Source organism: Myiozetetes cayanensis, unplaced genomic scaffold (genome assembly GCF_022539395.1).
Source record: "Myiozetetes cayanensis isolate MyiCay16 unplaced genomic scaffold, myiCay2020 scf5-8, whole genome shotgun sequence".
In the NCBI taxonomy this organism is placed as follows: domain Eukaryota; kingdom Metazoa; phylum Chordata; class Aves; order Passeriformes; family Tyrannidae; genus Myiozetetes; species Myiozetetes cayanensis.
In genome coordinates, this window is record NW_026087742.1 from 24,188,889 (window position 1) to 24,213,896 (window position 25,008).

The 25,008-nt window shown below is 46.7% G+C and overlaps 1 protein-coding gene across 2 annotated transcripts in view; it reads left to right on the forward strand.

Moving 5' to 3' along the window:
* The first annotated feature begins 2,833 nt into the window (after positions 1–2,833).
* VANGL1 (VANGL planar cell polarity protein 1) overlaps positions 2,834–25,008 on the forward strand; it is a 46,251-nt gene continuing 24,076 nt past the window's right edge. For both annotated transcript variants that reach the window (XM_050333115.1, XM_050333116.1), the window contains exons 1-4: positions 2,834–2,939; positions 10,809–11,101; positions 12,832–12,958; positions 16,135–16,742. In XM_050333115.1, the coding sequence (XP_050189072.1) occupies positions 11,019–11,101; positions 12,832–12,958; positions 16,135–16,742 (818 nt within the window). In that variant the 5' untranslated portion in view covers positions 2,834–2,939; positions 10,809–11,018. The remainder of the gene's footprint in view (positions 2,940–10,808; positions 11,102–12,831; positions 12,959–16,134; positions 16,743–25,008) is intronic.

The following is a 25,008-nucleotide window of genomic DNA, read 5'->3' on the forward strand; positions in this document are numbered from 1 at the left end:
CTTCATATGAGTGATGTACCTCCTCATCTATCTGTGTGTGCATCTAAGATCATGCCATAAAGCAGTGCTGGTCCATCTATTTGACCACTTACAGATCCTTCCTAAAACATCTCCTGGCCTCTATGCCAGCAGCAATGGGAAAAGATGAAAACAGAAGGGAACTGAGCAGTGAAGGTGTCTTGCGTTACAAGCAGACAGAGCTCACTCTGGACCAGAGACCAACTTTGACATAGGCATTTTGGAGTGAGTCCACTAACCTGACTGGGGGATTGGAACATCCAGGACACAAGGAGCTGGGATTTTTCAGCCTTGAGAAGAGGTTTCAGAGTGGAATCAGTGTGTGTAAATGTGTATCAACATGTATAAATACCAATTGGAAAGGGTTGAAAAAATGGAGCCAAACTCTTCTCAGTGGGATGTGGTGAAAGGAAAAGAGAGAACAGGTACAAACTGAAATACGTGAAATTACTTTTAAATGTGAGGAAAAAAACCCATTTTTACTGTGCATGTGTTAAACATTGGAACAGGTTGCCCAGAGGTTGTGTACTCTGTCTTTAGAGACATTCAAAACTCTGTTTGGCACAGCCCTGAGCAATCTGCTTTAGTTGACCCTATTCTGAGTGGGGAGACTGGACCACTCCATTCCAACTTGAACAATTCTTCTGTGAATCTATAGGATCCATTCTGGGTACCTTAAAAAAAAAAAACACCTAACTAACTCTAATCTTACCTATTCAGTAGTGTACAGGAGCATAGCACTTCACAAATTTCTGAACTATGACCCTACCATACAAGTAGCTTGACTCATATGTAGCATTTCCTCAGGTCTCAGAGGTTTAAATAGATGATGACAGATAAACATGTAACAGCATCTTAGAATCTGCCCCAGAGCTCATCTACAGTGTATTCCTCCTTTGCCAGTTTTCTGTGCAACAGCTTGACTTAGTTGGATGTGAGTGGGCTTCACAAATGGATCTAACAGGTATCTGCACCAGCTAAGTCTGGACAGGGCATGGGTGCTGGTCCTCACTGAGGTTTGTATACATCCACAGCTTAGATCTCTTAGCAATCTCCTTTCTCTGCAACAAGTCCTGCTACTGTAGACCATGAAACTAGTATTTAGGAAGTCTCTTAAACCTTCTTAAGCAGCTGCTGGTGCAACATAGTAGGAGAAGAAATAGAGTTTCTTAGTTGCTTTCAAAGAACTCTAGTAAAGACCTTTGATAAAGGCCCCTTTCCCTTGTTGAAGTTTTCCCCTGAATTTCCATAGCCTTTTAGGTAGGGCAGCATCTCCCTTTGTCCTCTTCCCCACATGGCACAGGTAAAACCTCGTTCCTTGTACAGGCTCTCCCCTGCGCCAGATGCATGGCCTGCATAAACTCTACGCTGTTGGCTTTTGTCACATTCCCCCACCTCTGGGCAGGGAAGAAGCAAGGCCATTGTGACAGTCGAGGTGGGGAGCCATTAGCAGGCAGTGAGGCTGAGAGGCAGCTTTCAGCAGGGTGTCAGATGCTTCCCAGGGCAGAGCCAGTGCCTGGAATGCAGCAGAGTACTCAGGCCTTGGGCAAGTTTAGACACATGTTGATGTATAATACAAGATGGAGCCTATCACTTGATATCAGACTCTTCCAGTCAGTCACCGGGTTGGGTAAACATGCAAACTAGGAGGTAATGTAACTACCAAATCAGAGTGATATGGAAAGTTTTTTTGTAATTCCTGGTTGACTGTTCCATTGTAAAGTCATTCTGTGGGGCATGGATGTTGAGTAAAGGACAAGCACCACAAATAAAACCATGGCATTATTTTGGGAAAGGGGAATGAGGGCAAAGTGAAGAGGAAAATTAAAAGATGCCATCTACAGAAGCCACAGTAATGCAACACAGAAACTATCTGATAGGAGTAACTTCAGTTTCTTCTGCATTTAATCAGTTTATGGCCTGGGTAGTTCAAAGTATAAGACTGGAATCTAGGAGGTCTAGATTTTCTTCATACATTCCCACCTGCTGGTTCATTCTACAGCCCCAAAACTTAAATATTTTTAAAGGGAAAGGCAACCCAAAGGTGAAATGAAAAAGGAGCAACATTTACATATAGAAAAGGTGACTTGCATTGACATACAACCCTACTGTTTCCTTCCCACAGCAAGTGTGTAAGGAATTTGGTGCCCAAGGCAGGCTTCAAGCAAACCAGGCCGTTCTCCCTGGAGGGGCAGAAGGTCCTTCCTCATTGCAGACCTCTTGTGACCAGGGGCGAAGCGCACTGCAGTGCAGGCTATGGGTGGAGGAAGAGACCAAGCCATCCCAAAGGCTAGGCATTACAGTGCCTAGCAATACACTGAGCCTTGGAGGAAACCCAAGAACACAGTTATCCTGGATGGGAGAGCTCGTAGGGACTGGTCTTTCCACTGGAGGAGAGGGTGACAGCCTGAGGACAGGCGAGTGGCAGAGGCTGGGTGCAGTAGAGCCTCGGGGGGACTGCGGGGCTCTGGAGCTGAGCACCTGGAGCAGGGAAGGGGGCGATGGGGAAGAGGGGCAGCGGCAGATGTGAGGGAGGGTGCGTACAACCCGAGATGCAGAGAAGGCTGAACTAGAGGGAGAGGTTCAAGGGTCAAGTAAGGCCTCGGGGAGCGAGTAGCGGGTCGTGCCGCGGGTCTTCCCAAGGACGGCTGCAGCAGGGGCCGGGTGTGGCGAGTGCCAGCCCGGCGAGCACCCGGCTTGCGGCCCCGTGGGAACGAGGGCGGGCGCTTCCCGCGGAGGGAAGCCTCGCCCGGAGGGCGGTGGCTCCGGCGGGGGAGGGCCGGGGGTGCGGGGCGGTGCCGGGCACAGGAAGCGGAGCAGCGGCGGCAGCAGCAGCGACGGCGGCTGCCGCCGGGGAAGGTGGCGGGGAGCGGCGCGGCGGGTCGGTGCCGGGAGCGGCATGGGGCGGCCGCGGGAGAGAGGTGAGTCTGTCCGTGCGTCCGTCCGTCCGTCCGTCCGTGCGGGGTGCAGTGCGGGGGAGGCGCCGCCGCTGCCCCCACCACGCCCTCCCACGGCCAGGACCCCGCCGGGACCCCGCCGCCGCCCTGCCCCGAGGTGCCCGGGGCGGCGGGGGCAGCGCTGCGGCAGCCTCGCTGCGGCCGCTCCTGGCGGCAGGGCTCCGTCCCCGGCCGGGCGGTGGGGGCTGAGAGCCCAGGTAGGCTCCGGGGATGCCGGCGGCGGGGGGAGCCCGCCGCGTCCCCGCTCCCGCTGCCCGGAGGTGGAAGGCGGGCGGGGGCGGCCGCCGGACCTCGCTCCTGCCGGCCGGGGCTGTGCCCCTGCCCGCCGTGGGGCTGTTGGGGCGGCGGGTCCCCGCCCTGGTACCGCGGGCGGGAGGGATCCCGGCATCCCGGGATAAGCCCTTCGGTGCCGGCGAGGGCCGTGTGCTTAGCCCCGCACGGCGGGCAGCGCTCTCGCTGCCAAGCCTCGCCTGGGAAGGAGGCCGTGCGCTGTGAATGCGCCAAGACGAGTGGATCCACGCTGGGGTGAAGGCTCTGCTGAAGGATGCCTTGCCTGCCCACGTGTAAAACAAACTGCTCCCTGTCTGGGCTCATCCTGCCGGGCAGCACGGGAGGAGGGGGCAGAAGTGACCGGCGGAAAGGCAGTCGTGCTTTGGAGAGCTGCTGTGAAATAACATAAGGTTCGCGTTTTTCTTACTCAGGAGACTGTCGGGGTGCTAAACTAACTCCAGGCGCTGAGCTCTGTCTTGCAGGATCTGTGAAAGCATAAGTGACTTGATGGCAGGGTTTTCAATCTGGGGAGGCAGGCTTAGCGATTCTATTACTGTTTGAAGCAGTGGGGATTTTTTGGCCCTGGGTTTGTCAGTAACGAATTGCCCACAAGATCTGTGCAGCTCTAAAGAGTTAAGAAACCAAGTCACGCTGCCTGGAAGTGCAAATTAGGATGTTATGGAGCATATTCTGTGATATCATTGTCTGTGAGCTCATCTTGACTTTGAGGAGGAGAGTTGTGAAGAGAGCTTCAGCGGTGCTTTGCTGCCTTTGAAGAGCTTCGTTTTGACCATGCTTGGCTCTCTTCCTCCGTTGGGATTTGGCTGTTTAACTGGCCGCAACTACGAGACCAGTGTTGGCTCGGTGATCACTTCAGTTGTTAATTTTGAAAAATAAATGTGAATAGAGTCTTACAGAAAGCCTCCCTTAAAAATGTTCCCTGTGAGCTGAAATTTTGGAACAATCCCAGGCTGTGTTGGAACCACCCAGGCAAGTATCTAACTGCCCACAGTCACTGACCAGCAGCTCCCAGTGGTTGCTGCTGACCTTTTCATTTTGGTTAGTAGCGGCAGTGTACCTGATGGCTCTTATCTTATGGACATGTCCACCTGGAGAGGGCTTACTGTCACTGGGAGACTGGGATACGGTACTAGGAAAATGCTACCAAGATCTAGCAAAACTGCATGTCATGTTGTTGTAGTCTGCCTTCCTCACGCCCCTCATCTCTGACACAGATAACAAAGAATGGAATGAGAAATGTGGCTTTGCTGCTATAGGGTTTGTTGTGCTGTGTGGGGACCTGAGAGGCAGGTCTGAGTGGAGAACTGTGACATCCAGTTCTGCTGGTAGGAAACAGTAAGTGTCATGCTTCTTTGTATCTGGTATCGTCACTGGGAAGAAGCAAATGAATCCATGTGGAAACTATCTTAGAACTTCTTTTAATTTCTCATTAGACTGTACTTCAGAATTTTCTGGCTTGGGTCAAATTAAAAACCAGCAGTTATTTCCTCAGGGGTCAACACCTTTTCCTTTTCTCCTTGCAAGGATAGAACAGCATTGGCTTTGTACAGGTTTGAACAGAAGGAGGGAGAGAGAGAAAGAGACTCCGCACTGTGGAGTCCCACTGTGCTGTGTACTAGGGATTTGATTAGGGTCTGTAGACTCCTTTTTCATTCTAAATTCAAATAGAAAATTCAGGCAGATATGCAGTATCCTAAAGGGTAAGGGGTGCTACTTCTGCAGTTTATAGCTTCTAATGCTATCTCATTTTCTTAGTGCTGTGGCTGAAAGTAAGCTTTGAAAATGAGGCACAGGTGCTGCCTTGTCTGAAGTGTTTTGCGAGACTCTTTTCCCTGTTTGTTTCAGTAAGGGTGTGTGTAGGGCTTTAAATGTCAATATGGAAAACTGTTCCTGTGCACAGTCCCAGGTGCTGCTCTAGTATGAGGGTGAGGCCACAATACCTTCTGTCATGTTGCATGGCTCTGGGATTAAGAGGTGCACTTGAAGATCTAGCAACACAGGAGAGATGAGGGTGAGGAAGTGCAGGTTTTCACCAGTCTGACACGATAGCACACGAGGTATAATTTGCATGATAGACTTGAATGCTCATCGTGCTTCAGAAACTTGGACAGCACAGATGTGGCTCTTGGAGTGGGCAAAGGACATCCTCCCGGGAAGTGCTGCACTGATGGATCACACGTAGAGAGCTTCCTAACTTCCAGTGTGTAACAGGGCGGCAAGAGGCTGGGGCTGAGTGCCAGCAGAAGCACCGCTTTCTTGGGTGTTGGTTTTACCTGGATATTTCTCTTGTCAGTTGAAACAGCCTCACTGTGTTTTCAGACCTGTGTTGTTGCATGTTCTGATTAAACATGCAGGTGGATAAATAAACCAGGTGACTTTTCTTTTTGAAATATCCACGTCATGGACTAATGATTTTCAGCCTAGGGGCTGGAAATTCCAGGGGGTCTATAAAGTCTTTTTAAAGAGTCTCTAGAGAACCTATTGCTAGAGGGCTTGGATTTGCTGACTACTACATTTTATTTTCTGTTTTTAGGATGAGGGGCTTGCAAATCAAGAGCCATCAATGCAGAGTAAAAGGCCAAAATTAACCTTATTTAATGACATGCAAACATAAATTGGAAACTTACGTAAGAACCTCGTATCCCAAAGTTCGTTGGCCATTAAAACTGAATCTCTTGGCTCTGCAAGTAGATTACCACGGGTGAACTTCTGTGCTTACAGATCAAGTTGCTGGATTGGGTCCTGCTCAGGAAGTTCAAAAGCAAGAGGTTCCTGTGGCATTGCTCATAGGTCTTTACTATATGTGCAGTTGAACGTAGCAAGTTACGCAACTTCTCGCTGTGCTGAAGTGAATAATGGGAATACGCTGCAGCAGTACCGTGCAGCCAAGATAGTGCCAGAGTTCCCCACTGCTTAGCTGTCTTCTAACTGTTTTTACTCTCGAATCCTAACGCTGTCCCATAGCTCAGCGCTTGAGGTTCCGTGTGTTTAATTTGCAAAGCTCTGCGTTCCACTAAACGAAGAAAAGAGATTTCTCGGCACGATAGCTCGTGGGCATCCATTACCCTACAGACAGCTGGTGCTGTTTAACAAGCGAGGCTGACAGCGCTTGGAGCCGAGTGTGCGCACATCCTCACAGACACTTGTGGCTGCTTGTGCTCCAGATGGCACTTCCAAATACATGTAACTTCATGAACCGGCTGGTAAATCAACTCTAATTGATTGCAAGTTTTAAACGGAGTAAGATTGAAACTGTGCAGACAAGGATTTCAAAGATGAGATGGTTTGGAGTTATTTGCCTCAGCTTCACAGAGGAAAATCTGTTGGGAAAGCATGGGATGTAAAAGAGTGTTCTTGTTCATGTCTGCTCTCTTTGATTTAAAGATGTAACTTGCTCTTTCAAATTTCTCTTGGGCTGAACGCCAAACTGTGCTCCCTTGAAGACGATCACAAAGCAGACTTCGTTGGAAATGGGATTGGGCTTCCAGCGTGGAAAACAGCGATTCAAAAGAACTCTTCTTGAGATTTATGAGCATATGAAAAGAGGGAGTTACAATGAGTTCTGTAGCTATTAGAAACTGTAATTACAGTGATCTCTGCGGTATTCAGGGGTAACTACATTTCTTCACTGTTGTGCAGGATGCAGCAGTCCTCCTTGCCAGGACAGGGTCACAAAATTTCTTTTGGAGAGTCCTTACCATTGTTTTCCATCTAGTACTTGGCCTCCTTCTGTTATCAGTGAGTAAGGGAAAGGCAAAGTGAGAGTGCTGGCCCCACTGGGAGCAGAGTGCTGGGTGTGCAGTTATACAATTGTCGTGACTGGAACAGATGAGGCATTCCCATCTCTCCTCTTAGCTGTTTGCTTGTGCTGCTATTCACCCTGGTGTTGGTTTTGATGTTTTGGGCTGTGCTGTGAACTAGGTCACGGAAAGGATCCAAGACAAAAGCGTGGCAGGGGGGAGAAAAGGGATTTTTTGTTTTGTTTTCCAGCAGTGCTGTTTGCTTGCTGAGAATTGTGTTGACACAACCGAGAGTGGTGAACCGTGGTGCGGAGGTGGAAGCTACTTACACCAGCTTTCTTGTCAGCCCTGAAATACAGTGCAACTGTACCCCCGGGCCAAAAGAGCTTTGTTTCACGCAGGGCCAGAAGCTCTGCAAACAGGCCATGCCTTCAGTGGAGTCCTGTGAGATGTAATGATCTTTTGTGAAGCCGTTTCAATTGGCTAAATAGGACTCTCAATTCAGGCTTGTTTGTGAAGGGATGAGGCCCCAAATGATGGGGTTGCTGCACAGTTGTCCTTGCCCAGAGGGGCAGTGTAGGAATCATTAAGTGATTTAGTAGCTTAAAGACTGTACTTAGTGTGGATATGGTTGTGTTATGAAGGATACATGTACAGCTTGCCACTGGAGCTCAGGCTCCAGTGGTGGGCACTATTGGGGTGGTGGCTAATCCAGGATTGACTTCTGTTTATGCTATTGAAAGAGCTTCAACCTGGAGACATAGTTTAGTGTTTTAGTTGACTATTGATCCCTTCATTACCTCTTCCATAGTAGATTCAGAAGCTTTTCTGGGGTAAGGCTGCTCCCCCTTTCTGCTGTAAAATACAGCAGGAGGTGGGTAACCTGCTTGGCTAGGCTATGAGGAGGGTGTGTTTGAACTGCGCTCCTCCCTCCTTGGTTTCTTGCTTTCATCCTGCTCAGAGTGTCTAGCTAGTAGTCCAGGCTATTCTTTGTTGAGCAAATCTAGGAAGCCCTTCTTGACAGTCAGCTTTGGTTGGGCACTAGACAGTGGTCTTCTGCTTTTTCCAGCTGAGATTGGGCAGACATATTTTGTTCCTGGCAGCCCTGTGTAAGTGCCTTGGCTGGAATACCTCTTTAGCCACTGGTGTGTCCTGCGGTCAGGGCAAAGAGGAGGTGCAGAGTCCCTGAGTTCATCACAGAATCGTTTAGGTTGGAAAACACCTCTAAGATTACTGCTTTTGACGGTTATCCAGGATACTTAATGTTTTTTGGGGGCTGCCTTTTCACAGAGCTGTGTCAAAACCATTGCTCTTGTTTACACAGAAAATGAAAGTTTGTGTGATCCAGCCTGTGCCGGTGTTCCTGTGCTGGTCTTCCTGTGCCCGGTGCCCAGCACTGCCTTGCTTCACCTACAGTCAGATGGGCGCTGCTTGTTCATGGTTCCTGTCTAGGCAGCCTGTGCATTTCCACAGCAGCCTCCACCTGCTGAAATGTTCTCTGATGCCTCCAGAGAAGTGTGATCCTCTGCTGATTGGGTGAGAGGGGTCAGAAGAGGAGTTCTGTTCCCAGTCCCTGTCTCAGCTCTGATTCTTTTATCTGGAATTTTGGGGAAAATTCTTTTATGTGGTTAGAGGAAAAGGCTGGGAATTTATACTTTCCTAGAGGCCTGAGGAAAATACATAACCCTGACTTATGTGTGCCAGCAGCATTCCTTGCTTTTCCTATTCATATAATGAAGTGCTATGTATCTGTGAAGCTAGTGGTTGTTCTCAAAGGTACCCCAGTAACATCACAAACAGTGGTTTAAGACTATAATACTTGTCACCTTTTGTTCAACTGAAGGTGTTTCTGTTTTGTAATGCCTGATGACTGCAAAATCCTGTGTAGCTATCTCCTCTGTTGGTATCATTGTGGGGGGATGGTGGCCTCACCCCCACTTATCAGAACACAGAGGAAAGATTTTTCTCTGGTTGCCTAGCAGGACAGTAGAGGTAAAAATCAGCTTTAATGAGTCCCAGCCTATTGCTGGAGCCATAAGCTACAAGCTTTGTGCAAGTCTTGGGAGTTAACGAGTGTTAACATCACGTCCTAGGCTGGGGGATTTTTATTCTTGTTACAGTAATGATGCCATTTTCCAAACTGTGCTGTGCCTTGGCTTTATGTTTCACTGTGTTTAAATCCATCCTCATTCTTTTCCTCCCAAAACTAGGCCTTAGGTTCCCATCCGTATTTGTCCTTACTATATTCTCTGCTGCCTTTAAGTTTTCTGAAGGCATGCTGGATACACCCTTAGAGAATTCTGGTACACAAAAGATCCCCAAGGCCTTCTCCTTTCCAAGAGCCCTGGCAAGCCCAAGTGTTGTGCAAATACCTGCAGCTCCAGATGCGGGGGGGATGCTGCTTTAGTTCACAGCGGATTGCACCACCAGCCAAGGAACCTTGTGGGGAAGAGGCTTTGTTCTTTGGCACAGGTTGCAGTGGTAGAGCTCTCTGCTCTATTACAAGCTTTCCTGGAGGTGTTAGTGGAAGAGTCTTATGGCTGGCAAGAGCAGTTGGCCAAAGCATGACTTCTGTTGTTGTCCCTCTGTCTTTGAGGAGGGAGAGGGCTGAAAGCAGTGGTTGCCTGTTTTATTGCTAGCAGCTTTGAAAAGTGCTAGGAGCAGAAAATAACAGAGATCTAATTTAATATTAAGTGGTCTTTTGCCTACTCTGAAAGTTTGGTTGTAGTCCTATGTTGGCTGGAGACAGCAGTTGTCTCAGCAGAAGGCATGTGAGAGTGCTTCTGTGCGCCAAAGGAATGATGGGCTGTGCCAAGGTACCTCTGTCCATTGCTGCAGCTCTTCCCTCTTCACCACTTGTGTGCATTTCCGCAAACCGCTGACTAACTCCCTAACTCCCATCCATTTCTCTTCTCGCCTAATTCAGGATGGTGGATTTGGAAAGTGGGCTGGTGTCTACCTTTCTTCCCCACAGGACTCAGAGTTTTTAACATGTCACAGTTGGGAATTGTTCTGATGTTGCTCTGCTCCTGTTCCAAAAATCGTAACCCTCTTCTGCCCTTTACAGATGTGACTTGAGCTACTGTTCCAGATGGAAGTACAGTGTAAGAAGTGTTGGCCCATATAAGCTAGATGTGATCTCTAATCAACTCTCCCCAGTGTTATTAGTATGTGTATATATAGAGATGATTTTTAATAAAATTGAATTCCTCGAGGCCCAAATTAGCTTCTGGAGGCAAAGGTTACAAAGAGAGGGAGGTGTTCGCAGTGCCATTGATTGTATAGTAGGTAATGCTTGTATAATGGGCACACCTTGCAGTTGTGAAAACAAAGCAGGTTCAGACATGGTGGTCTGATCCTCCCCTGCATTTCTTCTAGGAAAGTGGCCCCCTCCGCCCTTTCCTCTATATATAGGCTGTAATGCTGCCTTTCTGAGTCTGGGGTTATTTGGGCTGTGTGTTACAGAGGTGAAGAGATGGGGTGTGAAAGCCAAGCCTGGTCCTTTTTCTGTGGGTAGATTTTGGTATTTAGGCTGCTGAGTCTTCTCCAAGTCACTGTCTTTTCCAGGTGACCTAGAGGAATGGTCTAGACTCTGCAAAACGGAGATCTGTTGAGTTATTTAAAGCTCTACAAATGCATACATTTCACTAGATCAGAAGAGAGGTATCAACCAGGACAAGTCTGCGAATTGGACACAGTGTGATAAGTGGCGACGTGTGGCCAGAGTGAGGGAATTGCTGCAGTAGGAACTATGTCTTGCTTTCCTTCGAGTGCACTTCCATGCCTGTTTCTGTTTTCTTAGGTCAATTGTAAGAAGCCAAGCACCCTTCCTTCCCTCCCCGCTGATCGGATTCCTTTTAAAGTGAAGCTTGCTCAGTCTCTGAAGACCAGATCTCACTGATGACTGGGAAAAAAAGAGTACCCAGGAAAGCACTTTTACCACGGACTCCGCCTCAGGAGCACCAGGAACTGACTTTCTAAAAAAAATCTGTGCCCCTTCTGTGCATACCCAATGTCTGCTGCAATGGATACAGAATCAACATACTCGGGATACTCCCACTACTCAGGTCACTCCAAAAAAGCTCACAGACAAGGGTAAGGAAATGTTTATTTTTAATTACTTACTGCTCTAAGCTAGGACATGTCCAGTGGGAGAAAAATTGTAAACCAGGATGAAATCAGTGGGACCACAGCTCTGGAGGAGATACAGGTGGAGAGTCCTCGTGGGGAACACAGTGAGGAGACTGGAAGCTAACTCAACCTCTTGGATGTATGCTGGGGCTATATGTGGCTAAAAAGATTGGCATTGTGCCAAGAGAAGGAAAATATCATTTAACTCTGCTCTTAAAGTGCAAGGGATGAGTACAGTCTCTGGGGAGAAGATGTGTAAGGCTTCCAAAACTCATAATTGCTGGTTGTTTTCTCTTCTGGTGCCATTTCTTTATTGTGTAATAATAAGGTTTCCTGCTTCTCCCACCTTTTGCCTGGATACTCTGTTGATAGTGTGTTGGGGTTTTTTTAAATAGAATTTGAGTGGCACTTGAGTAGGTAACAAGTTCCTTTATCAGCATTGACTGGATTAGAAATCAGACTTTTCTGAACTTGAATAGCAAGTCCTCTCCTGTTGTGGTAGTTCAACAACCTCAAAATCCATCTGCTCTGAAACCTCTAATTATATGGAAACTTTTTTTTTTTTTTTCCTGCATCATCATTAGTTTTACATGCAAAATGTGTGCCACTTACAGTCTTTTCAACTTGTTACTGAGCTGGTCCAAAACAATTTTGCATTTTGGAAGCAATTACCCTGTGTGGTTGGAAAAAGAATTCTTCCATGAAATGAAGTCTCTTTACTTACAGTCCAGTTATTGAGTAAAACATTTCTTGTTTGCCTTTTTTCCCTTCTTTAGCACCCCCTCCCCCCAGTACAGATTGCCCTTTTAAATGTAGAATGCCATGCAGAAAGATGCCTTCAGAGTTCCAAAAAAACAACATAAAAATCCTAGAGCCTCTTACTGTAAACTGGAAGAAGTCTCATCCCATGATACCTTTGGGATTTGGTTATTCCAAGAGAGAGGCAGTGGAGAGAGCAGAGCTGAGACACTCATGAGGATTAAGCCAGTCCCTAAGCACAGTGAGGGTCTCTGGTGCAAAGTCTGCTTTCCCATCCATGTAGGAAGGGGGAGGAAAATATCAGTGGCAGATTAGTAGGCCTTAATTCGTCTTGAGACATTCTCAGATGAGAAGCTGTGAGGTCTGTGAGGGTGCTCTGAAAGTAAACACCAGCCTGGTACCTTTGATGGTCTTGCTTTCTTTGTAAGAGGTCAGCTTGGGGTTATTAACCACTGGAAATAAACTTCACCAACTGTCCTACAGTGTTAAGGTCATAGATGACAAGACTCTACATTGAAGGAACTAAAGCTGTATTGATTAATTCCTTGTGTTAGCTGTGCATGTCCCTGTGAGACTGTTTATTGTAGGTGGAGAACTGTGTAAACCAGTAGATCCCAAATGGAGTTCCCGGTTGCTTGGAGAATGCAGTGCTGTTTTAAGAGAACGTGAGGTGGTGGGTGTGTACCCCTGTCCTCCTCCCTCCTGTCACCGAGAGGGTAGTCTGTCCCAGCCTCCAGGCTATTGTAGGCTTCTCTTGGGGCAAGGTCCCTTTCTACCTCTTCTAAAGTGTGTTTTGTTGTAGATTGAGTGAAATTTGATCAAGAGATGGGCAAGCTTGACTGTGACCTAATACTTAGGGCACCTGTTGCAGGTAGAGGTGTAGCACATTTCAGTAACTGGTAACGTTGTTCTCCTCTTCCACTCTTTGAAAAAAGGAGTCGGGACAGACACAAATCGCCACGAAGCAAAGATGGCAGTCGATCTGAGAAGTCCGTCACTATCCAGACACCTCCTGCAGAGCCGCTCCTTGGGAATGATGCCTCTCGGGCAGAGGAGGGCCAGGTAAGGAGCTTGTGAAAGCAAACATGGAGTGTGTTTTGTGGAGCAGAACACATGGCTTATTGGCTCACGACTAGGAAAAAAGCATTGCTTGCGTGCTCTTTAATGGGTACCCTTTATTCATGCATAAAGCCAAGGTCTCGAGCAGTTTTGTCTTTTTCTGGGAGCATTATTTTTGACTGCACCGGTGCTGATGTGACGACTCCTTGGGCACTAATTTGCCTCTGTCTCCAGAGTGTCATCTGCCAAGCTCTATAGACACATCTGTTTCTGTCATCTCACTGTGCATTATTCAGGTCAACCCTTTCCTTCCCACCTGTATGTGTGTTTTAGTTTTTAAGGAGGATTTGCTCTAGGTATTCATGTAAAGTACGTTAGAATCAGAATTCCAATAGGGAAAGAAGTCAGGAACTCTAAAACTAGTGTGAAATAGCTGTGAAGGAGGGTGAACTTGGAACATGGAGTTAAATAAAGACTAGAATATGCTGCATTTAGATTGTACCTAGGATGAATCCAGTGCTCTTTCTGCTCTACTGGTCGATGTGAAGGCGCATGTTCATTTTCAAAGAATGGCTGATGCTGCAAGACATAAAATGCAGGATATTTCAGTGCATCCTAGCTGGATTTGGGGTGTGTTAAATCTTGGTTGTGGGGTTCCACCTCTGCCTTTAAAAAAAACCATTGTTGTGCAGTTTCCACCCAAACTGCGTATGGTGGTACTTTAACAGCATTCACGTAGCTGCTGGTGTGCTCACTTCATGTACTGGTATTTTGTAATCAGATGATTGTTTTCACAAGTCCCAGCTATTATTTCAAATAGTTCTAAAGGTACTGGTGAATTTTTAAGCCCTTGTTTTCAGGCAGTACTCCTCAATTAAAGCCAAAGCAAAATAACTGATGCATGAACCAGACTTTTCTCCTATGGAGCAGAGTGCTCTGGGTTAGGTCCAACAACGAGATTTAGACTTGTATTTCCTCTCCTATGAGGAAAGGCTGAGAGAGGTGGGGTTGCTCAGTCTGGAGAAGAGAAGGCTCTGGGGTGACCTTATTGTGGCTGAAGGGAGTACCTTCCAGTACCTGAAGGGAGTATAGCAGAGAGCCAGAGAGGGAGTTTTTACAAAGGCATGTAGTGACAGAACAAGGGGGAGTGGCTTTAAACTGAAAGAGGGCAGGTGTAGATTGGATATTAGGAAGAAGTTATTTACTCTGAGGGTGGTGAGGTACTGGAACAGGTTTCTCGAAGAGGTTGTGGATGCCCCATCCCTGGAAGTGTTCCAGGCCAGGCTGGATGGGGCTCTTGAGTAATCTGGTCTAGTGGAAGGTGGCCCTTCTTATGGCAGGGAGGTTGGAGCTAGATGATCTTAAAGGTCCTTTCCAACCCAAAGCATTTTATGAGTCTATGTTTTCCATATAATGGCACGATTTTGCTTGTGCCACTTGTAGCGGGAAGAGTTAAAAGTGATACACTGTGACTTTTGCCTGTTGTCTTCTGGGATGTAGCCTTAAGCTGCTCTGGTCCTTCCTTCTGTCCCTTCTCTTTTCTGCACAATTTTACAGCTCATCAAATGGATGAAACTATGCAGAACTATTTAATGCATACACGTAAAATAGTTGAAATGCTTAAATTGCTTTACTGGCAACACTGGCAAAGAGGGAAATGTGGTAGGAATATGCTGCTTTCCAGGACATACTACAATGCAGATATCTGTTCTGGAGCCTCTGCTTTGGTGAGGAGTGACTCAAAAAGCCTCTTATATTAATTCAAGATGCTGGCTATTTGTGGTTGGTGTGCCTCAAAACCCTACTGCTCTAGGCATGGGAGGTATTCATGTCTTGGAGTGCATTAGAAGTTAAATCCCTGGAGTTGTTCAAAGTAGATGTGCTGCTTCAGTCTATTCCTTTCCCAAAGACTATTGAAGACTCTTTCCTCTAGATCCTAAAGAAGTGAATAAAGGTTTAAAATGATGCCTGTGTCTTTAAAACAGATTGTTTTGGTCAGCATTTATAGTTGCAGAAGTTTAGGGGAAGGTGTAAATCCTGTTAATGACACAGCCTACAGGAAGATACACTGAGGAGGGTAGGAGGAAAAGAAAAAACATCTGGTTCTGAATGAGCATTGCATCTAAAAAGGTGTCAGGTGCCAAGCAAAAAAAGCATAAGCCTTACCATTCTTTGGTGTGCATTTGTGGGAAGCATCAGGAGTCTTCATGTGCATGAGTCACTCCAGCAGCAGCTGTGAGTCAAATCCATACATGTCAGCGTAACTCTTTGGCTCTGCCAGCAGCAGGAAGGAGCAATTGGAGGCATCGTGGGATGGGAGAACCAGCTTGCAGGAGTTCTCTGATGCTAGCTAGGGAAGAAATGAGACTTTCAGAAAACATAATGTAATCTGAAACTTGCCTATGTGGCGACTGTATTTCAGGTAAGCTTCTTTGTGGATAAGTGGCTTCTGACAATGTCCTGGATTGTAATACCAGAGCTACTTGGCAGTCTAGGATCCTCTAAACTTAAAAGCCCTGTACCTGAAAATATCCTCTGTAATTTGTTGGTTTAACTAAACTTTTATTACATTGTCAGTTATTGAGGGCAGTGCTACTCTAGAGGAGAATAAAAGAGAGTGAAGTGGAGGAACTTGCTGAAGGTGTGGCTGCTTCTGTTACGGATGGAAAAATAATGTGTGAACATGTTTTTGATTGTGTAACAACAACAACTGGCTTGAAACACTGAAATGAAAATTTCCCTTCCAGGTGCTTTTGTGGTGCACTTGCACCGCAGAATTTGTGGGCTGGAAGAATGCTAGTCCTTGCCCTGGACATGGGAACTGATGATTACTACAGTTTCCAAGACTTATGTCATGTAACTTGTTAAGCGTGCTGGAAGAGGAACCTCTGGGGTACAGTGAGTGGCACAGCAAGCTGAGCTACCTGCTCTACAGTTACGGGTTTTTATTTAACACCTGATGTTTATAGTCACTGGTTTGGACAGGGTGGTGTTGTTTCCAAACCTTTGCTAACTGTCAGAGTTGATTATTCAATATATTGAAGGTGTTCATTTTGCTATATATTTTTTCCGGGACTTAAGGCTGTCATAGCAGTCATTCTGGGCAAGAAAAATGGAACACCTGGAAGGAATAGCCTGATTGTTTCAATGTTATTTTTATTTGTCTTTTCCTCCCTCAGGATGACAACTGGGGTGAGACCACGACAGCAATCACTGGCACCTCTGAGCACAGTATTTCCCAGGAGGACATTGCCCGGATCAGTAAGGATCTAGAAGACAGCGTTGGGTTGGACTGCAAACGTTACCTGGGCTTAACAGTGGCAGCTGTTCTCGGACTCCTAGTCTTCCTTACCCCCATTGCCTTCATTCTGTTACCCCAGATCCTGTGGCGAGATGATCTGGAGCCGTGTGGTACTGTCTGTGAGGGACTGTTCATCTCTGTGGCATTTAAACTCCTCATTCTTCTGATTGGGACCTGGGCTCTTTTTTTTCGCCAACCCAAGGCAGATCTACCGAGGGTGTTCGTGTTTCGGGCCCTTCTGCTGGTCCTCATATTCCTCTTTGTGTTTTCCTACTGGCTCTTTTACGGCGTTCGCATCTTGGACTCGAAGGACACCAACTACCAGGGAATCGTGCAGTACGCGGTGTCTCTGGTGGACGCCCTGCTCTTCATTCACTACCTGGCCATTGTGCTGCTGGAGCTGCGGCAGCTGCAGCCCATGTTCACTGTCAAGGTGGTTCGGTCGACGGACGGAGAGTCGCGATACTACAGCTTGGGACACCTGAGGTAGGTACAAGCCCTTGAGGTCCAGCTAAGTGTGACTGTGCTGTAGCACAAAGCAGCAACTGCTGCTGAGTATGTGGTATCGCTGGTTTCCGAATCTTCCCCCAGAAGAATCCTGGAGTTCCTCCAGAGTCACCAAATGGAACCTCTCTTCCCCTCTTTGAGCGTGGGAGAGGCTATCCCGGCTTCAGAGGAGTCCTGTGCGTTTCTGTAAGTGCAAAGAGTCAATGTCACAACCTTAGGATGGTCATTGGGCTACGCCTGATGAGATCTTTAAAATCCTTCTCTGGGCTTCTTACCCTGTCTCCTTACTGGAGGGAAGTGGAGAGCTGCGAGTCTGGCTTGTGCTTTGTGGTTGCACAGGCCAGGCTCTGCTATGAGAGCAGCCCTTCAGGCAGTGCAGACCATAACTCAGAGCCCCCTGACAGCAGGCCAGTCCATGTGGCACGGGCTGAAGGAAGAAGTTAGTGTCCCTGTGTGAGGAAGCATTCAGCAGTCTAACGTGCTGTTGGAAATGTCCATTTTTCCTCATTGCCCTGTGCAGCCAAGACCCATGCAAGGAATCTGTGGAAAGGTCCCTTGGGTCAGGTCAAGTGTGGTCATTTGGATCATGTGTGCCTTTTGTGGCCAGTTGAAACACTTGTGTTCAGGTGTTTGTGCTTTGAAGCCTGTTACTCTGACAGGCTGGGGCTACCTAGAAGGGCTTTGCCAGGTAGCAAATGGGATCTGAAGGCTGATTCCAGCGACTGGGGGCTCTTTCCCTGCTTCTAAGACTGGCAGTGTTTTGCAGTTTTGTTTGGCTTGAGGTAAATAGTGTTTAGTTCTGTTAAAGCAGTTGCTTTGGTGCAGCCGAAGTCTCCCAGTAGTTCAGGCATTTAGCAGTAATATTTTTAATGAGCATTGAGGCACATGTGGATGCTTTTTTTTGGCAGTACTGTGCTGCTCCTGGCTTGGTTTTGTAGCATGATGCTCTTTTTGTCATTAGGTATGGATCAGTTTGCTGGGTCAGATGTATCTGGGACTGTCTGGGAGCTGAGCAATATCTGTAGGTACAAAACGTGCATGCCTGCTTCCACCTTCCCTTCCTGCTGGTGCTAATGCTTCCCTCAGCAATGGTGCAAGGAAGGACAGTGTCTCAATCTCCTTAGTTCCTGTGTCCTCTGAAGCGCTTCAGAAATCTCTTAGTTCCTGTGTCCTGTGAAGCTGAGCTCTGAAGATGATTCCCCAGACTGTGTGTGCTCTTAAACATCTGTTCTGCTTATCCTGTCCAGACCCCTATGGCATGCGTATCTGTGGCAGATGAAGAGATTAGCGTCTGCTGGTTTAAGTGGATGTAGGAATAGTCTCCTGCAGCCATTAGCTTAGCAATGGAATTGCTTTGAAGCAGATTTAGTGGTTGAAGCTCAAGTCTGGGAGCTGACTCCTGGATGTTGTTTCTGGCTTAATGGAAGAACTCGAGGCCTTTTGGATGAACTAGGTCTGGACTCTCCTGTATTTTCCTTCTCTGTAAAATGTAAAGGAGAGCCCCTCTTCCATAATGGAAGTGCTCCCATTGATTTAATGAAAGGTCACTTTGAGGATTTCAAAAATAAACTAATCTCTGGTTTTCTTGTGAAATCATGTGTTTCTTTTTAATTTCATTGTTCTATGGTAAGTGATCCAGAATAGCTTTTAAGACTAGGAAAATGTAGAGGTGACTACCAAAGAGTTCCTCTGTGCCACAGCTTTGTGCCTTGAGGTGTGATGAGGCAGTTCTCTAACAAGTGCATTCTGCAGAGAAATCTCAGTATGGGTATGTATATACCTCTATATACACACACACTGTGCAGGCTTGGTTTGAGGGACTTTGCTGGTTGCTTGGTGGTAGATTGTGGGTTTGTGTTGAGAGGAATTGAGATCCAATGCCTGCAAAAGTCTGCATGTCATGTGAGATGTTTACATGAAACATGAAAAATATGTGAACTTTTGAACATCTTTGCAGCATAATTTTGCAGAGCTTCCGCGAAGGTCTTGATATGCTTGTTGAAATGTCAGTCAAGGTCACAGGGGGCTGCCTTGTGCCTCTGTTTGAGTCTCTGGCTGAGGCATGGGGCTGGGATGGGGAGTCTGTTGATGCGAAAGTGTGGAAACACACATGGACAGTTTGGATTTCAGGAAGACTGGAGAAGCAGGTTTGTGGCCGTGATGGAGAGGTGGTTCTAACTGTCGTGGAGTAGGCATATACCACTAATTACTGCCTTTGGGCTCTCTTAGCTACCATGCATGCTTGCCTCATCCCAGCATTTTTAAAGGGGTCTTGGAGAGGTCCTGAGCTGCCACATGAAGGAAAAGCATGCTTTAACAGGTGTAGCAGTCTGACTGTCTCATGAAATCAAAACCTTTTGTCTCTTCATGCTCTTAAATATCCTAGAAGTTTTGCTCACTGACAATCCATGGAGTTTGCCTTCCTCAGTGTCCAGTGTGCTCCAAAGAAGCTGGTGGTGAGAAGAGTCTTGAGACATCTTATCTTGTTCAGTGTTGCTTCTTAGAGTAGTTCTGTTTGTTGCTTTTTTTTTGTTTGTTGTTTTTTGTGGGTTTGTTTTGGTCTTTTTTTATTTTGACAGGAAAATTGTTATCAACCTTTTTAGTCTAAGATGGAAGCTTTCCCAATTCTAGGTCTTTTCTGATGAGGCAGAGGGAGCTGCTGTGGAAGTATGAGGACAGCATGCTTTCTGGGGGAGAAAGAAAGGAAACAATAGCTCAGCCGCCCTTCTGGCAAACTATGTTTTTGCGAGGCAGGGTACAGACAGGATTTTCCACCCTTCCTGGTTCCAAATGCAGTAAAAAAAGTTGAAAGTGCTGAGTTAGGTATTCCACTCCACGCCCGAGGGCCCTAGGTCCAGGAGGGTAAGCATATTTGGGAGTAGTTCCCCAAATTCATATTATAATCAGCCTATTAATAGGCTGGCTTGGTCCCACCCCCAGCACTTTGGCTGTAACTTTTCTTCTGGGAGACTTGACTGCCAAAATGATCGTTCCCTTTGGCATCGATTCAGGAGCTTGGAGGGGGAGTTAAAAATTAAATAGGAGTCTCAATGAGTGTGGTGCCAAGTCTCAGCTCACTGACTGCTCTGCTGCTCCTGGTAGGAAGGGTTGTCGTGCAGGGCAGATGCTTTATGGTAGTATGTATGGATAAAGAGCAGGGAGCAGTATATATTCAAGAAAGGTCAAGCCTGGGAAAATGCCAGAGGTTGGGTGAGAATGCTGTCTCGAGACTTTTGAAAGCAACAACAAAGGGAAACAAAGGTGGGGGAGCACAGCAGCAGATAACTTTTCTGTTGAAAAGCTGATAGTTTTGCAGGCTGAGGCCCGGATTTGCAGCTGAGGCTTCAGTTTGTCCCTACACATAGGGACTCTGATGCCTGTCATCCGCAGTTCAATACTTGTCTGTACGGCTCAGAAACTAAGTAGGAAGGATTTTGCTGGAGAAAACCCTCCTTTTCTGTAGTTAGAGTGCAAAACATATTCCTTTCCTCTACAGTGAAAACTCTTTCCCCACCCTAGAGCTTTGCTAGTCTAGACAGCTCAAGAAAATGAATGGCTTGTAACACGTGGTAATTACTGGTCTTAGGCGTTTCTGAAAGTTGGGCTGCAATAGAATCTTGATTTTCTGAGGTTAGAGATGTCTGAGAGTGGGTCCTTCTCCCTTTTGCTCATCCTTGCGGCAGGGATATGAGAGGCAGGGCCATGATACTTTATCTTGTTTGGGGCTGTTTAAAAGTACTAAGAGCTTTGTTGGTCTGTTTCTCTGTTTGTTGTGGTCTAAACCCAGCTGGCAACTAAGTAGCACTCAACTGCTCACTCACCTCTCTGTCCCCACCTCACTCTGTACCATGGGGACAAGAATCAGAAAAGAATATAAAACCTGTGGGTTGAGATAAGAACAGTTTAATAATTTAAATAACGTAAAATGTAATACTAATTATATTATTAAAAAATAAATTGTAATGAAGAGGGCAGAGACAGAAATAAAACCGAAGAAAGGCAAGTGATGTACAATAGAGTTGCTCTCTACCCACTGACTGCTGCCCAACCTATTCCTGAGCAGCAGTCTGTGGCTCCCAGCCAGTCCCTCCCCCCCCCCAGCTGATACGATGTTTTATGGTATGAAATATCCTTTGGCCAGTTTGGGTCAGCTGTCCTGGCTATGCTCCCTCCCAGCTTCTTCTGCAATTCCTGACTGAATCAGAGCAGAGCATGGAAAATTAAAAGGCCTTGACTTAAAAGTAAGCACTACTTAGCAACAACCAAAACATCAGTGTACTCAGAGGAAAATTAACTCAATCCCAGAGAAAGCCAAGACACTGTCCTCCTTTCTGGCATGGGCTTGCCTTTATGAACCAGCTGGTGGGTAAGCCTCTGTATGCCTTTGGAATCAGAGTATAGCTTTTGCAGATGTCTGTGAGCTGGTTGATGCTCTATCAATCTAATCAAGAGATGTTTGATACTCAGAAATAGCAGTTCTGTATGGTAAAAGTATTCTTGAGAATTCCCTGTACCCCTGTTACCCATCTCCATTTGTGCAGATGTTTGCTGAACTGTGGTTTAAAAATTCAGGAAAGGAGCAGCTGCTTCCTCAAAACAGGTACCTGTCTGAAAAGCCTGTACCTTCCCTGCAGGAACTGTCAATACCTTATTAGAAAACGAGTGGTTTGCACACAGTCTCAAGAGAAAGCAGATGCAGACATGTTCTGTGGAAGGGGAACGCATTCAGACTGCCTCCCAGCTGAACTGGAGGCAGCAGAGTAGCTGTCTCTTAGATGGTGCATGAGCCCTTACCTTTAAGACACCCCAGAGCTGAAACAGAATTGCGTGGTGGAAGGTCATGCCACTTTCGACCCAGCTCCTTTGGGTTTTATTTGTTGAACCCTTGCTTAGAAAACTCTAGGCTGTCAGTATTTACTGATTTAATCTGATGCTTGCTCTCTTGTCAGTGTCATTTGGTGCCACTGGGACTGTGTTCACTAGTGAGGGAGTGTGTGGAGGGATAAGAAACAGGAATAAGCTTTTCCATAATCCAGTCTCTGATCCTGTTGCTCAAATATGCCCCCACATATCCAGAGTGATTTTTTTCTAAATGAAGAGCACAGGGTCAACATTTGAACTGCACAGAGTGCTCTTGCCTGGAGTTGTCAACACTCATGCTGTCCTAAAATCTTTCTATTCCTCAGAAGGAAAGCTTCCATGGAATATAGACACCTTTGTTTCTGCTTCTAGTGTGGAAATATATCAGCGTAACCATGGGTTTAGGCAGCTGATCTCTTCCCTGAGGCAAGAGCTGCTGAAATCTTGCTGTTTTCTGGAGAAGGAAGTTCATAATGTGTGTCTAATTGCATTGGTCATTCATAGTGTGACTGATCCCCTACATCCACTGTTTCCAGTAGAGCAGTCAGAAGGGGGATTGAAGAATAAGCACACCAGTGCAGTGCTGTATCTGCCCAGCTAAATCCCTCTGGAGGCACTCAGGCCTCATCCTTCTATCCTGCGTGCTGCTTGGTTGGTCTGTGTTCCCAAGGACTGGAGAAATTACACTGACCCTCCTTTCTCCTTGGGGTTTCTTCAACACTCATCGTCTTCCACAGTGATACACACTGATGAAAGAGATTGAGCTGATGAGTTTTTATGTTGTTCTGTAGCAAAACATCTTATTAACTGCCCTGCTGCCTTGATTACAGGAGCTTGCAACAACAGCATGTTCCACTGACTTTGCAGAGCATCTCTGTCGCCGGAGCCTCTAGCCTGTGTGAAATTACACTTGTTCCCGAACACATTTTGTCTGTTCTGAAATCAGTTCAAGGCGTCCTGATGCAAATTTGTGGGAGTGTCCTTTCCCATCACCAAACGTGATGAGCACCAGCGTTGATTCGTCTCTCCTCCCAAGAAGTTCTGGGATAGCCGGCTAAATGGATGTTAATTGCATTTGCAGGTGTGAAGCTCCAAAAGTAATGAGGGGTCTTCTCCAGAGCAGCTTCTTTACCACTAACTGAGAGGTGTCAGACTTGTGACCCCGGGGCCAGTGTCTTTTCAGTAGCACTTCACGTAAATGGGTGCTTACAACCACGTTTTTGCAACTCATCACCTCTGCATCTGGGCTGCTTCTCCGCGCTCCCATTCCTGAGTTTGCAGAACTCTGTGTTCCCAATTGTGTGGAATTAGCAGTTGAGGCATTAGCACCTTTCAAAACACCCTTTGCAGTAACCATGGAGTAGGGAAGGAAGGTCTGACTTGCAGATGAACTAGTAATGACTTAATGGGAAGAGACTTCCAGCCACATTCTTAACCATTTTTAGTCACAGGCCATACCTTTCCTCCCTGCTTGTCTGCTGCCTCGCCTCTGGAGGATGGTGCTGCAGAGAGCAGGTCTTCTCATTGCTCTAGCCATGAGGGTACCTGGAATTGCAGAAGGGATTTTCCAGTAGCCTCTGAAAAAAAAATGTGTGCTGTTCTTTGCTTAGTAGGGAGCAGTTTCCTTTGATGTTCCAGATGAGTTATGGCAGTGGTGCCTTGTTCTGTTTTACAAGGGTCTGTTTGGTGGTGCATGGGGTGTGTTGCCAGCGAAGTTCAGTGAAGACTTATTGCTTGGGTGAGAGTAACAGCTCATTAAGAGGGTACTTGTTTGTGACAGAAGTGAACTGCAAGCTCCAGGAATGCCAGGTGGTACTTCTCATTAGAGGTGAGGGGAAAGTCTAGGATGTGCATGTATCTGACCACAAGCACAACTCTCTGGAGTTTCTGATGTGAGAAAGTCTGTCTCCAAAGCCTGGGAGGGCTCTGCTTTTCTGAAAGGAGCATATTTTTCTAGCCTCTTACCTTTTTGCATGCATTTTTCAGAATATTTTACATATGGCTTTACACATGGAGCTGCTCCTTGTGTTGATAAAGGTGAGAGAGCTCAGAGAAATGAAGTGCCCACTGTCATCTTTCTACCCTTCTCTCCTTCCTTCCTTGATCTTGATCACCCCCAGCACCCTTTGTGCACATACCTCTTCCCTCCTTTTCATCAGGAGGAGTGCTGAGTTGTGTGTGTGTACTAGACCACAGCCCAGGCATCAGAGCTCCTGCAGATGCATCTGTGCTCCTGCAGATGCATCAGGCAGCAAGGATGAGTTGTGCAGGCTGATTGTTGTACCCTGGAGCGGTCTCACATTTTTTGAATACTTAATACTTTAAAAGTTTACAAGCCTACTTGTAAGTGAAGTGCCCGCTGTCAATTATTAATCCACCTGGCTAGCTCGATATTACTTGCTCCCCAGCAAGGAGCTGCTAGGCTTCATCCTTCTGAAAGAGATGGTGCAGGGCAAATGCCACTGGGTTCATCTGCAGAGATTTCCTTCCTTGTTGGTTTGTCTTTCAAAATCAACACTGCCCAGAACTACGAGTATGCACTCCAGCCTACCCTGCACTTTAAGGGTTTGTCGTGGAATTTCTGTTCCCCTGCTGTCCATGCCCTCCAAAGCGCCTGTGTGTACCACCCACAGAGACAGATGGTCTCCCTAAGCTGCTGAACAAATTTTGTGGCCGTGAAAGGTACTTTTATCTTCAAATGTTGCAAAAAAAAAAAAAATTCCACCCCCTCAACCTTTGACATCTGTTTCTTGTGGTGAATGATGAAATACTCTGCAAAGAAGTTAGCTGTGTGCCCTTTGGGGGAAAGAAGGAGGCTCACTTTTTGTTAAAAGGGCAAGGCTTTGTGAATTTACAGTTCTCATCTAGCACAACCAAGTAATATCCAAGAAAAGTGGAAGCTAATTCCTGACCCTACCCTGAAGGAATAAGGAGGAGTTAATAGGGATCAGTGTGGTAGCAAAAGAGTATTCTTTTATCATTTGTTTATGGCTACAAAACTGAGGGCAGTATTTTCGCTAATATCTGGATTCCCCCTCCAGCACACGCTTCTGTTAAATGAACTTCTGTGCTTAAATTTCCTTTGTGCAGTTTAAGTCAAGTGGGGACATCAGCTGACAGAGCTGTTCCTTGGTTCACAGCAGAACAGACCCCTGGCACAGCAATAAGGACCTTGGCTGCGGTTTGGGGGCTGCAAGCTCTGCCTTGGGCTCCTGAGATCCTGGTAGAGGTTCATCTGCATCCTTGTTGGGGCTGGGTTTTTGGTCTCGGATTGGAGTAGCAGATCATGTTCCTGTGGCCTTAGAGCTGTTTGTGGTTTTAGTGAGTGCTGATGGTAAAATGAGGTGGCTCTTACTTGTGCAAAGCTTGCTGGGGTGGAGCTTTG